The 14,411-nt window shown below is 34.7% G+C and overlaps 1 protein-coding gene across 1 annotated transcript in view; it reads left to right on the forward strand.

Moving 5' to 3' along the window:
- Positions 1 to 2,323: 2,323 nt before the first annotated feature.
- LOC142225563 (transmembrane protein 184C) overlaps positions 2,324 to 14,411 on the forward strand; it is a 99,552-nt gene continuing 87,464 nt past the window's right edge. Inside the window, exons 1-3 of the mRNA XM_075295348.1 lie at positions 2,324 to 2,540; positions 2,618 to 2,954; positions 3,008 to 3,285. Coding sequence (XP_075151463.1) covers positions 2,652 to 2,954; positions 3,008 to 3,285 — 581 coding nt within the window. The 5' untranslated portion in view covers positions 2,324 to 2,540; positions 2,618 to 2,651. The remainder of the gene's footprint in view (positions 2,541 to 2,617; positions 2,955 to 3,007; positions 3,286 to 14,411) is intronic.

The following is a 14,411-nucleotide window of genomic DNA, read 5'->3' on the forward strand; positions in this document are numbered from 1 at the left end:
TATATATATATATATATATATATATATATATATATATATATATATATAATATATATATATATATATATATATATATATATTATAATATATATATATAATTACCCGACAATTAAAACACAGTTCCTTTAAATAACGACAATCTACAATTTATTTACTATGACTTCACACTTTACAATTCGTCACACTGAAGTTATTCGTTTGACGCTTTAATTAAGACTGACTCGTTAGCAGCATGCGAGCGCTTTTATATATGACGGTGTGGCAATACGAGAACATTCTGGTAGCACTACAACATTCTGGCAAAGCCAGAACATTCTTAGACAATGCTAGAAGGATCTACGATCATTAAGTTATTCGTCTGGTGGCTGCCAAACACATACACACTCACATAGATATATGCTCGCTTACTACAACAACAATGACAATAGACAATGAGATGAAATGAGAATGCAGAATAACAAAGCAAAGGGGTTGCTATTCTATGAGAGAGTAAGAACTAACATTTCAGTAAGCAAACAAAAGAACATAAAAGAAATTCAGGAAAATACTAGAAAATGAATAGATGATTCCAACAAGTGATAGCGAAATTTTATCGTTACAATTTGAAATTTTAAATTAACGGAAACTAATTTAATAAACTTATATCTATAATTATCAAATTTGTAACAATATATATATATTGATAGTCTCACAGCCGATGAATTTGGAAAGTGACACTTCTTCCATTCACAATGGCAAATTATTGTGCTAATTTATCACTTATTCCGGACGACAGTGCTCGTGTCCACATATCCATATATTGTGCACCATATAAATTAAGTCCGAAGGCATAATCGATACTGCTGCATGTTTATGGGATCGATAACACATTTGCCAATTATTTATGCGCTTTACAGATTATCAGTTATTCCGGACGACAGTGTTCGTGTCGACCATATTCTTATTTGTGCACATTATAAGTTAAGTCCGAAGGCATAATCGATACTGCTGCATGTTTATTGGATCGATAACACATTTACCGGTTATTTAGTCATCGACGACAAATCTCTATCGATCCGACACACTGTAAGATTCTTTTACAAACACCGACATTTCGTCCGGAATAACGATAGTCCTGCAAGAGCATCACAAACACCGACATTCCGTCCGGAATAACTGATAGTCTGTAAAGCGCATTAACAAGATGTCTATATGCTTCCTCTTTTCCATACCCAACAAACACAAGGATGAGCATTTTTCATAGGTAACGTCATATCATTTTGATAGTGAATCCCATCATCTACATTAATTCAAATGGCCTTGCAAATTGCTTGCTTTCAACAAATTTCCAATAGGTTTGAAGCCTTAAATGAAATTTAGTTTGAAAAGTTGTTGGAAATATGTTGAGAAAATGTTGCAAACGTGTTGAATTCTACTGTTGAGGGTAATGTCTGTTTTTTGTTGAGAACGCGATTTTCTCAACTATTTCTCTAATAACATTCTAATCTAATTCTTTGAAAAAATGTTTGAAAGCGTATTGAATATAAGTATTTCTCCAAGGCTTGTGTTTATTGGGTAGGCTCATGAAATAACGAACGTGTGTGAACCTAAAGTCGTGCACTTTTACCTAACCCAACAAACACAAGGATGAAATTTTTCGTAGGTAACGCCATATCAATTTGATGGTAAATCCCCAGAGAAATAGTTACTAATTTGTCGAATTCTACTGTTGAGAAACGCGATTTTCTCAACAATTTCCCAAATTGAATTCTAAGCTAATTCTTTGAAAAAATGTTTGAAAGCGTATTGGAATATAAGCATTTCTCCAATGCTTTGTTTATTGGGAATGCGCTTTAGAGACTATCAGTTATTCCGGACGGAATGTCGTTGTTTGTCTTATGCGCTTTACAGACTATCAGTTATTCCGGACGACAGTGATCGTGTCGAACATATCCCATATATTGTGCACATTATAAGTTAAGTCCGAAGGCATAATCGATACTGCTGCATGTTTATGGGATCGATAACACATTTACCGATTATTTAGTCATCGCCGACAAGTCGTATCGACACGACACACTGCAAGATTCTTTACAAACACCGACATTCCGTCCGGAATAACTGATAATCTGTAAAGTGCATTACAGTGTGTCGGATCGATACGACTTGTCGGCGATGACTAAATAATGGGTTAATTTTTTGTCGATCCCATAAACATGCAGCAGTATCGATTATGCCTTCGGACTTAACTTATAATGTGCACAATATATGGGATATGTTCGACACGAGCACTGTCGTCCGGAATAACTGATAGTCTGTAAAGAGCATAAGCAAGAACAAGTCTTTGGGTTTAAAATTGTTGCGCCGTTGAAAAATAACTCCCAGCTGCATACTCTTATTGTTGTGATATCGTCAATTTTATTTCGCAAAAATCACAATTGGAATAGGAATATAATTTATTTTTTCATAGAAATTTTTGGGAGCATCATATAAAATGAATTGTAATCAGATATATAACAAAAAATGTTACAGAGAAAACAATGTGTAGATAAATTCAGAAAGTGAATACAATAAGAAAAAGTGCCAACATATTTATATTAGACATTAAAAAAACCGCACATACTTTTTAAAATTACAGTGCTTCACAGATCTGAAAGGAGCTCTACCTCGCAATGTGTCAAAATTATTCTCTTAGGAGATTTTGCGAGGAATGGAGGATTTGGATAAGACCCTTGCTTATTGTTACTTACGGAATCTTTGCCATAATCGTGGTACCATTGCTCATATTGAACTCATTGAAAGATGGCTTTGAACGTATAGATCAATTGATATTAATTGGTGGTTTATTTGTTCTGTCTGCTGTGCCAGTTAGTATATGGCACATTATTCAGCATGTTATTCATTTCACAAAACCGATTTTGCAGAAACATATAATACGTATATTGTGGATGGTGCCCATATATGCACTAAACGCGGTAAGAATTACAAGTTTACAAACAAATCGAAGCATAATATATTTTTCTTCTAGTGGATCGGATTGTTTTTTCCAAAGCATTCTATATATGTTGATTCACTTCGTGAATGCTACGAAGCTTATGTCATATATAATTTTATGGTTTATTTACTAAATTATTTAAATTTGGGCATGGATTTGGAAGCATCAATGGAGTATAAACCCCAAGTACACCACTTCTTTCCTCTGTGCTGCATGCGTCCTTGGGTTATGGGCCGAGAATTCATACTTAACTGCAAACACGGAATCCTACAATATACTGTCGTAAGGCCTATAACAACTTTTATTTCTGTGTAAGTTGTTTGTTTTAGATATACATATAAATGTTGTGAATATGAGGGTTTTCAGGTTCTCGTTTTAGACACTTAAGTAAGAAAATTCAAGTACAAAACATAGCGTATGGCAAGTATGTTATACGCAGGCAATGTTGCATTCTCATTCATGTTGTGTTAGGATATAGTTGCTGTCTGATACTTCAGGCTCACTTAGATAATCAGTCGTTTGGGAGACAGCACAAAATAGAAAGGTACATTCATTTCTGTAATGTGGCATTCTAGGTGGTGTCGCGAAACGATTTTGTTATATTGACAAGTTAACAGATACTATGGAACAAATTCATGGTGTTGTGGTGCTGTCGGTGTTATATTTGGTAAAGATGATGATATATGAAGCGCGTGTAGCGATTTGAACCCAGGTGTTCGATTAGCCACTCATCTGGCTTATATTCCGCAATCTCCTTTGACATCTCAAATCCTTCATTGAGCTTCCCGATCGTTATGGTCATAAATCACAGTTCCATACATTACCGTTTACTTTAATTAGTCGCCCAATCCCACTTTGGACATTTATTTGAGACAAGTATCAAATCTCATCATTAAATTTTAATGTGTACCAAATATTTCATTTCATTTATTTCACACTGCCTTTAGCTCAACGGCCAAAAAATTATATTGCAAACCAAATTATCAATAGTTGATATGTATAATAACAATAATAAACGTATATGATTTTTATAACAATTTGGGGGTTCCTACTTGTTCTACTAAAAACAAAACTACTTCTTAAAAGGGGTGGCTAACCAAATCCCTTAAAAAAGAGGTATCAATTTGACATCAACCAGAGAAACAAATGGGAAGCTCAAAACTGATTATACAAAACGAGAAACATGACCATAGTGACGAAGTCTATATACATAGCAAAAAATAACATGTATAAATTATTATTGGGTCTTATATGCTAATTTCTTATGGATATTACATACGAGAATCATTTCTCCCAAGTTGAATCAACACCACTGTATATCATCTTCTCATATAGCTACAATCCCTTAATCTTTTTTTTATACCCTTCACCACTACTGTGGTACAGGGTATAATAAGTTTGTGCATTTGTATGTAACGCCAAGAAATAGTGTTCATAGACACATCTTTTAGTATACCGATCGGCTTAGAATTAACTTCCGAGTCGATTTAGCGATGTCCGTCTGTCTGTCTGTCTGTCCGTCCGTCTGTCTGTATATGTAATTTTGTGCACAAAGTACAGCTCGAAATTTAAGTCCGATCGTCCTCAAATTTGGCATAGGGGCGTTTCTTGGGACAGAGACAATCGCTATTGGTTTTGGAAAAATTCGGTTCAGATTTAGATATAGCTGCCATATATATTTATCCCCGATTTGGTCATAGTTAGCGTGTTTATCAACCGATTTTCTTGAAATACCGTACATTACAATTACAATTTTAAATGCGAGCTAATTGGACATGAAGATTAAGGAATTGGTATTATTTATTTATTTATTTATTTCAACTTTATTAGTAACATAGCCTAATAGAGGCCCCTATTCGTTACAAAATATATTATAAAAAAGAAACCTCCAAGAATACCTTATTCTTAATGATTTGTAATTGATATCTCATGTTATTTTAGTAGTTGTTATCTGGGATTAATAATAAATAAAATCAATTCATTTCATTAAATCGGTAAAAGTATTAGTACAAATATAATTAAATTCATTATCATCAAGAGTAATTGCCATAAATTATTTAATGTACACAATTGTTAATTATGCCCAATAATTTTTTAAATAAATTTTTAAATTTTTAGTTTTAGTTTTATTAATAATTTAATTGTTTTTTTTTATTTTTTTATTTTTTATTAGTTTAATAATTTTATTTATTTATTTATTTATTTATTTATTAATCCACAAAGTAATACAAAAGCCCTAGGGCCAAAAAAAACGTATTACATAGCAAAACAAAATACCTGAATTATAGAAAATAATTAAATTCAAAAACTTAAAATCTAGATTACCTAAATTACAAAAAAAAAAATTACTTAACCATAGTATATTTGGCTCCCCAGCCATTTATAAATACATTTAAAAAAATGAACACTAAAATATGCCCAATTATCCATGTTAAAGCAACACAAAAATAGAGAATCATTCAGTATCACCCGAAAAATGCTGCAAAAGCTTACGTCTAAAAGCATTATTAGAGTGTGTAAAAGTCTGTAATTCAATAGGCAAATAATTCCAACAACGTGCCACACGAATCAGAAAAGATCTATCGAAGGTACTACACCTACTCAGAGGAATATCAATATGATTAACCCTTGCAGACCGAATAAAAGAAAATGCATTACACAGTGGTAAAACTACTCCGCACTTAAGCGTCCTATAGAAAAGATACACTGCGCGAATCTTAACGAAATCCCTGAAAGAACATCCTAACAATTCTCTTACATAACCCGATATATGTTCCCTTCTCCTAACGCCAAAGACAAATCTCGCCACAGAATTAACAATACGTCCAAGTAAGTCAATATTGTTAGATGTAGTGCCCGAATAAACCTCGAGTCCATATAGTACCTGCGGCATGAGTAGCGACCAAGCTATACGATACTTAGCACCAAGTGGCAAATAAATGTTAGTAGAATAAATCCTTCGTAGAACACTCAAAACCTTACGCTGGACAGATTCTATGTGGGACAAAAAGCGTAGCTGCTCATCTAGAATAACTCCAAGACAACTAAATTGACTAACAAATTCGATAGCAGTCCCATCAATAAATAATCCATAATTGAAATAACGACTCGAAGAGCAAAATGCGATAGCTTTAGATTTGACCGGATTAACGGCCAACGCATTCACTGCCGACCATTGAAAAATCCGATCGAGGCAAGATTGTATATTATCACGCAATAAATCAGGGCAATTCCGTGCAGAACTAAAATGTAAAAATATGTCGTCCGCAAACAAAAACGGGGTACAAAATCTGCTATCCACACAATCAGGGAGGTCATTTATATACAAAATGAATAAAAGGGGTCCCAGGACAGTGCCTTGGGGTACACCCGATGATAACCCCAGATTGCTAGACACAGCACAATTCATCTCTACAAATTGCGACCTACCAGTCAAAAAGGACCATATCAACTTACACGCCGAATTAGAAAAATTAAAGTTATTCCTGAGCTTATTAATCATCGTAGTATAACAAATAGAATTAAAAGCTTTGGTTAAGTCCAGGGACACAAGAATAGACAACCTTTTTTCATTCTCACACCTTCTAGCAGTGTCCGTCAAGTGCACAAGAAGAGATGTAGTATTGTGTCCAGCACGAAAAGCATATTGTGAATTGAAGATTGCGTTTCTAGTTTGCGACAATACTTGGTCCTTTATTAAGAGCTCCACTATCTTCGAAACTGCCGGGAGTATTGATATGGGCCTCAAATCTTCCGGACCCCTAACTCTGGCCGACTTAGGAATCGGAACAACCCGCGCTTTCTTCCATAGAATAGGAAACGTCGAAGTAGTAAGTATCGAATTGACTAAATCTAACAAGACAAGGGCGATAAATGGATACACCAACTTCAAGAAGTGAATAGGTATCCCATCTGTCCCCATCGCTCCTGATCTTACCTTTTTCAGGGCCAACACAACATCGTATTCATCAACACTTCTAAAAGAAAATAAGCCATCATCCCCATCCGAATGATCAAAAGGTAGTTCGTGTGACTCTACGTTATCCAATGGCGTTCGCACAAAATGCTCATTCAAAGTCTCAATATCACAGTCAAAAGCCACATTAACCGATCTCGAGCATCCAGCCTCCTTAAGCAGTCTCCACATACCCGAGGTGTCCAAGCTGGCAAATAATTTTGCAAAATGTCTCCTTTTCTCCCTTCTGACTACCGCTTTCGCCCGATTCCTATATTTGCAAAACACCTTCCAGTTATATTCAGATGGATCGGCCAAATACGTAGAAAAAGACAAGTCCCTCAGCGACCGCGCATAAATAACAGTTCTCAACTTCATCCAACAATCATCAGTCCTTCGTACACATCTTCTAGTCGGCACAAAACCGAACAAGGTGTCAATTAAAGATGAGAACAAAAAACATTTCGAATCCACATCCTGTTCATCCAAAATATTTGAAAAATTGTAGGAATCACAAAATCTCGCAATCCCATCCCAGTCCATCCTCCTAAAGTCCCTGTATTCAACATAGTCATCATTGGCTGCCGAATGTAAGGCAAAAGAAGCAAAAACCAGCGCATGGTGGGAAATACCAGGGCATTGCACCTGGGAAGAGAAATTTATCAAAGATGGGTTACTGATAAGAAAAAAGTCAATTAGTGATGTTGACTTATGTTGCACATCATAGTGTGTGGGAACTGAATTGTGACAAATTGACAAATTATTCCTAGCACAAAACGAACGGACTGAAGCCGACTTAGCCAAGTCAAACTGGTTAAGATTAAAGTCTCCCACAACAATGATGTTGGAATAGTTCAAAAATAGTTCCGAATGAAGATCCTCAAATGAATGTATGTCAGCTGGTGGCGGCAGATACACCACACCAAACAAAACCCTTACGCTCCCCAAATGTAGCTCAATAAAAACAGACTCCGCAACTGGACTTGAACTTCGGAAAACAACCTTAGTAACAAATTTGCGAGAAATGTATATACCCACACCACCACCCCTGCGAGTACCAGACCGATCATTCCTAATAAACCTATAGCCAGGTAACTCAACAGCACAACTCGACACATTCTCATTTAGCCAAGTTTCAGAGATGCCAATGGCATCAAAACCCGAACCTCCGAACACTGCTTTTAAATCATCAAACTTGGAAGTATTATAAGAGGGCCTAATACTACAACAGTTCATATGTGCAACAGAAAAATTGCCTATGTAAGGACGCAGAATGTTCGAGAAATATGTGTTGCCATTAACAATTGGGCCCAAGTTAGGGCTAATTGACATTGGATATTAAACACAACGGTATGGTGGGGAACCAAATGTACCGGTACAAGTATAATGGCACAATATAATCGCTATACATCATGGACCTAGAAATTCATTTTGCTAAAGTACAGCTGATCAAAGCAGCATTAGAGCATTAGTGCCATGTAATCAAAATTTTTGTTTGTATTTTTATTATCATTGTTATTATTTTTACTTTTAGAAATTTAGTAGTTTACAATAACGGTCTCATTAAATTTTAAGGTAAAATTGATTTGTCAGTAGGATATAGAGATACGTTATAGATATCATATTTATTTATTTTTTAATTATTATTGTTAGTTTTTAAGAAATATTTGAAGTTTAACCAATAATATATTTTGTAACGAATAGGGCCTCTATGAGTCTATGTTACTAATATTACTAATTACTAATTATTATGCTATTGAAAAGAAAATGCCAGATACCCATCTTACAAGCCTGACTATACATATGTTTCAGTGTTGGCTAATCCACATAGTCTCTAGTAAGATCTGGCTGGGTGAGATGATTCAATTTGGGTCTTATATGCTAATTTCTTATGGATATTACATACGAGAATCATTTCTCCCAAGTTGAATCAACACCACTGTATATCATCTTCTCATATAGCTACAATCCCTTAATCTTTTTTTTATACCCTTCACCACTACTGTGGTACAGGGTATAATAAGTTTGTGCATTTGTATGTAACGCCAAGAAATAGTGTTCATAGACACATCTTTTAGTATACCGATCGGCTTAGAATTAACTTCCGAGTCGATTTAGCGATGTCCGTCTGTCTGTCTGTCTGTCCGTCCGTCTGTCTGTATATGTAATTTTGTGCACAAAGTACAGCTCGAAATTTAAGTCCGATCGTCCTCAAATTTGGCATAGGGGCGTTTCTTGGGACAGAGACAATCGCTATTGGTTTTGGAAAAATTCGGTTCAGATTTAGATATAGCTGCCATATATATTTATCCCCGATTTGGTCATAGTTAGCGTGTTTATCAACCGATTTTCTTGAAATACCGTACATCCAAATATTTTATAAATCTCGAAAATCTTGCAAAATATCAGCCAAATCGGTTCAGATTTAGATATAGCTCCCATATATATCTTTCGTCCGCTTTAGACTCATATGACCACAGAGGCCAAAGTTTATTACCGATCTTCGTGAAATTTTGCACAGAGGGTAGAATTGACATTCTACCAATGCTTGGTAAATTTGATAGAAATCGGTTCAAATTTAGATATAGCTCCCGTATATATCTCTCGTCCGATTTGAACTTATATGGCGACAAAAGCCAGAGTTTTGCCGTGATTTGCTTCAAATTTTGCACAAGGGGTACGTTTAATACTATCGTTAAGTGTGTCAAATTTTGTTAAAATCGGTTCAGATTTAGATATAGCTCCTATATATATATCTTTCGTCCGATTTGGACTTATATGGCCTCAAAAAACAGAGTTTTGCCCTGACTTGCTTCAAATTTTGCACAAGGAGTGCGTTTTGGACTTATATGGTCTCAAAAGCCAGAGTTTTGCACTGACTTACTTCAAATTTTGCACAAGCGGTACTTTTAACGATACTATTATATGTGCCAAATAAGGTCAAAATCGATTCAAATTTAGATATAGCTCCCATATATATCTTTCGTCCGATTTGAACTTATATGGCTTCAAAATCCAGGGTTTTGCCGTGATTTGCTTCAAATTTCGCGCAAGGAGTGCGTTTAGTAGTATCGGTAATTGTGCCTAATTTGGTTGAAATCAGTTCAGATTTAGATATGGCTCCCATATATATCTTGCACTCATATGACCAGGGGGGCCAAAGTTATACTCCCATTTACGTGAAATTTCGCATAGATAGCAGAATTATTATTCTAACTATACATGTCAAATTTAGTCAAAATCGGTTTAGATTATATATAGCTCCCATATATACGTACACCAGAGTTGGGGAAATATGGTAGACTGTTACACATTTTAGACCCATTTTCAATGGAAGTTTCCTCCAATTAACTGGATAGCGTTAGCCGATTTAAATTTTAATTCTAAAGATTTTGTAGAAGTAAAAAAATTGTCTCCTTTATATAGCTTCCAGCAAATGTGAAGTAGTTGAGATGTAACACAAATTTTGGCCTACATAGGGGGTGAAGGGTATAATATAGTCGGCCCCGCCCGACTTTAGACTTTACTTACTTGTTTCGGTTTCAATTTGTTATTACATTACTGCAACAACTGATTGAAATCTATTTTTAGAGGCATTGCTGAATTCACCTGATTGGTGAACATGTATAATTTGGCAAACTCGGGGGAAATTAGATGCAAATGTAACAGATGTCACTTCTAATCCATAGTAGAGCTCGACCGAAGAATCGGCTTCGGCATTCGGTCAAAAATCGATAACCGGCGTCAAGAGGCCGATTAATCGAAGCCGAAGCTTTTTGAATAATTTATTTCATATCGAATTGTGCCAGTGTTGAATTTGTTTCACTCAAAACACCCAGTACAAAAAAAAATTGTAAACAATCCTTGTCATTATATTATCAAACTACTGAATCTTGAATATTAAAAAGTCTGTTCTAAAAGAATATTTTAAGACATGGATTGAATTACTCTTTATTGTTTTTTTTTTTTTTTTTTTTGTGCAATTGTTGAACATCGAAGCGAAGAACATCGCTTCGGTCGAGCTCTACAACCCTTTGTCAGTAGCAATTTATTATACTCCAGTACCAATTAATAAACAACTTATAGAATATACAAGTAACAACTCCCCCTCACATTTCGACTGTTTTAAAAGATTTCGAATTGCATTAAAAGATCCATTATCCAATAATTTAGTAAAAATATCTGCTAATTGATTCTTTTTTGAAACTGATTTTATAATCTCTTTGCCTCTGTTTATGTGGTCACGTAGGAAGTGGTGTTTTATATCAATATGTTTTGCTCTCTTAATTATTCGCACATTGCAATGAATTCAGCATTATCCTCTAAAATAGCAAAATTGTCACTCTTTTGGAAAATGGCTAGATCTTCTAAAATTATATCCGCATACCTTCGGATACAGCCCCACTATGTGCAATATATTCGGCTTCGTCAGACAATAAAGCTACTGTGCTTTATTTTTTGCTGCACCATGATACTGGGTATCCAAAAACGAAGAATACCTAACCGCTCGTTGATTTTCTATCACCTTGATCCGACGCCCAGTCTGCGTCAGTATACACTAGTAATTTTTCAGAGTTTATGTCCCTTTTAAAATCAAACTTCCAAGATTTCGAGCCTGGTAAGTGCGTAAACTTTTAAGTGCATTCCAGTGATCGTTACATCAATGCATAGGAAGCCTATAATACATGTATTGTAAGATTACCTACTATGACTAAATTGTGGTATTGCTTAAATAACGGTTAATTCCTTATCGATTTTAATTACATGTAAATTAACATGGCCACCTGCCACCAGAGTATTGAAAAATTAAATAGAAACTCAATAACCAGAACAACAATTTGGAACATAATTCATTAAGAATGTGTGTTATTAACATGATCCAAAATATTTCTCTTATATGATTGCTAAGAAAAAGAAAAAGTTTCTTAGTGAATTAGGCAAATAACTCCAAAAAGAAAGAACTCAAATCAAAAAAGACTTTTCATATATCGAATGTATCTGAGGGACGTCAATTTGAACTTTTCTCGTTGAATTTAAAAATGAATATTTATTTACTAGAACTTCTGGGTTTCTTGATGGCATAATCTTAAAAAGATGAAGAACAGTACGCAATAGTAAGTAATATCCAAAAGTGCAACCAAGAAGAGACCGCGTTTTGAGACCCCGTTTTGTTGGTGAGTGTATGTCATTATTTGAATACCCTTTTCTTTAAAAAAATTAAGCATATCGTTACATATTTACGTTATTTTTCGTGAGTCACGACATTTTCGTACGTCAGAATAAATTTTATTTTCGTGAGTGTGCGTGCGTCTTACCAAACAATAAACGTCAAGAACGACTAGAATGCATCAATGAAATTGATAATAGTTCGTTTCCCTGCTTGTTGATGATTGTGTAGGTGCTTTTGGATCTTCTGGAGCTCCCGGTTGTTCCACTGTGTGACACATTTGATAGTATACATTCCGATAGTTCTTCACATGACTGATGAGTCTCACGGCTAATATCAAACCATCCAGCCATGATGTAATATTTGTTACCAATTTTGTTTTTGAGTCTCAATGCCGCAAACGAAGTTGATTTGCATGTGATTTCATGGACTTCGTAGTTAATATTTCGAATTTGTTTATTTTTTACTCCAGTTGGCCAGAAAATTTTGTTTTGTTTATACACCTTACCATAAACTTCTGCACCGATCTCAAAAATCCTCGGCGTTGCATTGAATCTTGATTTTAGCTTGAAAAGCATGTCCAAATTTTTTGTCTGGCAACGCCGTATTGATCAGATAAACAATAGTGACCGGCTAAACAAATTGCGATTATATGCAATAAAGACAGTAGAAAAAGATCTACTACCACTTGTGAAATACAAAGAACGGCTTTCTTAACTTCGATGCAAAGGAATTCAGTGGACTTTCCCAAGTTCTACGCCTGAAAAAAAGTTGTCTAAAATTATCAGTTACTTAACCTCAAAATAACACATGGGGTCTGTTTATTATTTATATGCTGTAGTGCTTCTGCTGTAAACATGGCTCCAACTGATGCGTGTGCACTATCTTCTTGTGGGAAAAATATTTGCAAGTCTCAAGCGAGTGTTTGTTGTACCGTATGTCTTAAATGGTTCCATGCAAATTGTGCTGGCATAACTATTGATGAAATTAATGTAATCTCTAAAAGCAAAGGCATGCTCGGATATATTTGTCCTAATTGCCTTGGAAGTCCTAAAAGGGGCAATGACGCTATACTTGATGAGTTGCGGAAAGGAATGGAAGATATACAACTTAAATTTGATTCAATTCTTGCCAAAGTCGAGGTTGAATTAGCTTCTCAAGTCAAGGAGCTTTGGAATGACATCAATAAATGCATAACCAAAATCGAAAAAATTGAAACAACTACTATTAAAAAGTTTGAGATCTTGGAAGATCAAAATGAAATGCTGCAAAAGCGTTTGAATCGGAAAGATATTTTGATAAACGGACTGGAGAAGAATCAGCCTAACTTGATGGATATCGTATAGAAAATGATGCAGTTTATTGGTGTGAATGTGGTAGAAGCTGACATCGATTCATGCTTTTTCATAAATAAAGGCCACTCTGTTTTATTGAGAATGAATTCGGTTATTAAGAGAGATCTTATCATGAGCAACTATTTTAAAAAAGGGTCACTGCATCTCACAGACATTGCTTCGACTGATATACAAAAAAGAATTTTTCCCAATGATCATTTGACGGTGAGAGCTGCCAAACTTGCGTTTATATGTCGTAAACTTCGGAAATCAAAGACTTTCAAGAAATTCCGTACGCTGAATTTGGATGTAGCTAAAATCAAAATCACTTTTGAGGATGGGAACGAGAAAACTTTCAGATATGACCAGTTCTACTTACATTTTAAACAGAAAGCGGATATCTATAGAAACTGCAGTATGTAGTACTTGAGTTAAAGTATTAAAAATCTTATTTGAGTATTTCACAATGATCTTTAATTCTATTCTGCTTAATTATGTTAAACAGAATACAGAATTTATTTTTTAAATATTCTACCTATAAGCTTATCATTTTAGTTGTGTACTGGTGACACAACTTTTAATGATATTGAGACAGGAAATTCAAAACCTTTTCTAATGATTTTTTTGCTAATCAGTATTTGTTGAGCTGCACTATTAAATATCATTATTTGTTGAAATTTTTTGCATATTGTATTTCTATTGTACTTATTGTTAATTATATTTTATTATACATAGTTGTTAGTTATATTTCAAATTATAATAATTATTTTATTTTTTGGTCTTGATGGAAAATATGGGTCCTATTGTCAGTGACAACCATTTATTGTTTGAAAGTTGGTCATATTAATGTTTAGAGCTTAAACCCGAATTACAGAACATCGAAATTTGATGAGATTAAGTTGGTATTAATTGAATCCTTTTTTGATGTAGTGGCGATTTCGGAGACTTGGCTTAAGCCACACATTTCGGACGGCTCTATTG

The sequence above is a fragment of the Haematobia irritans genome, chromosome 2 (genome assembly GCF_050003625.1).
Source record: "Haematobia irritans isolate KBUSLIRL chromosome 2, ASM5000362v1, whole genome shotgun sequence".
In the NCBI taxonomy this organism is placed as follows: domain Eukaryota; kingdom Metazoa; phylum Arthropoda; class Insecta; order Diptera; family Muscidae; genus Haematobia; species Haematobia irritans.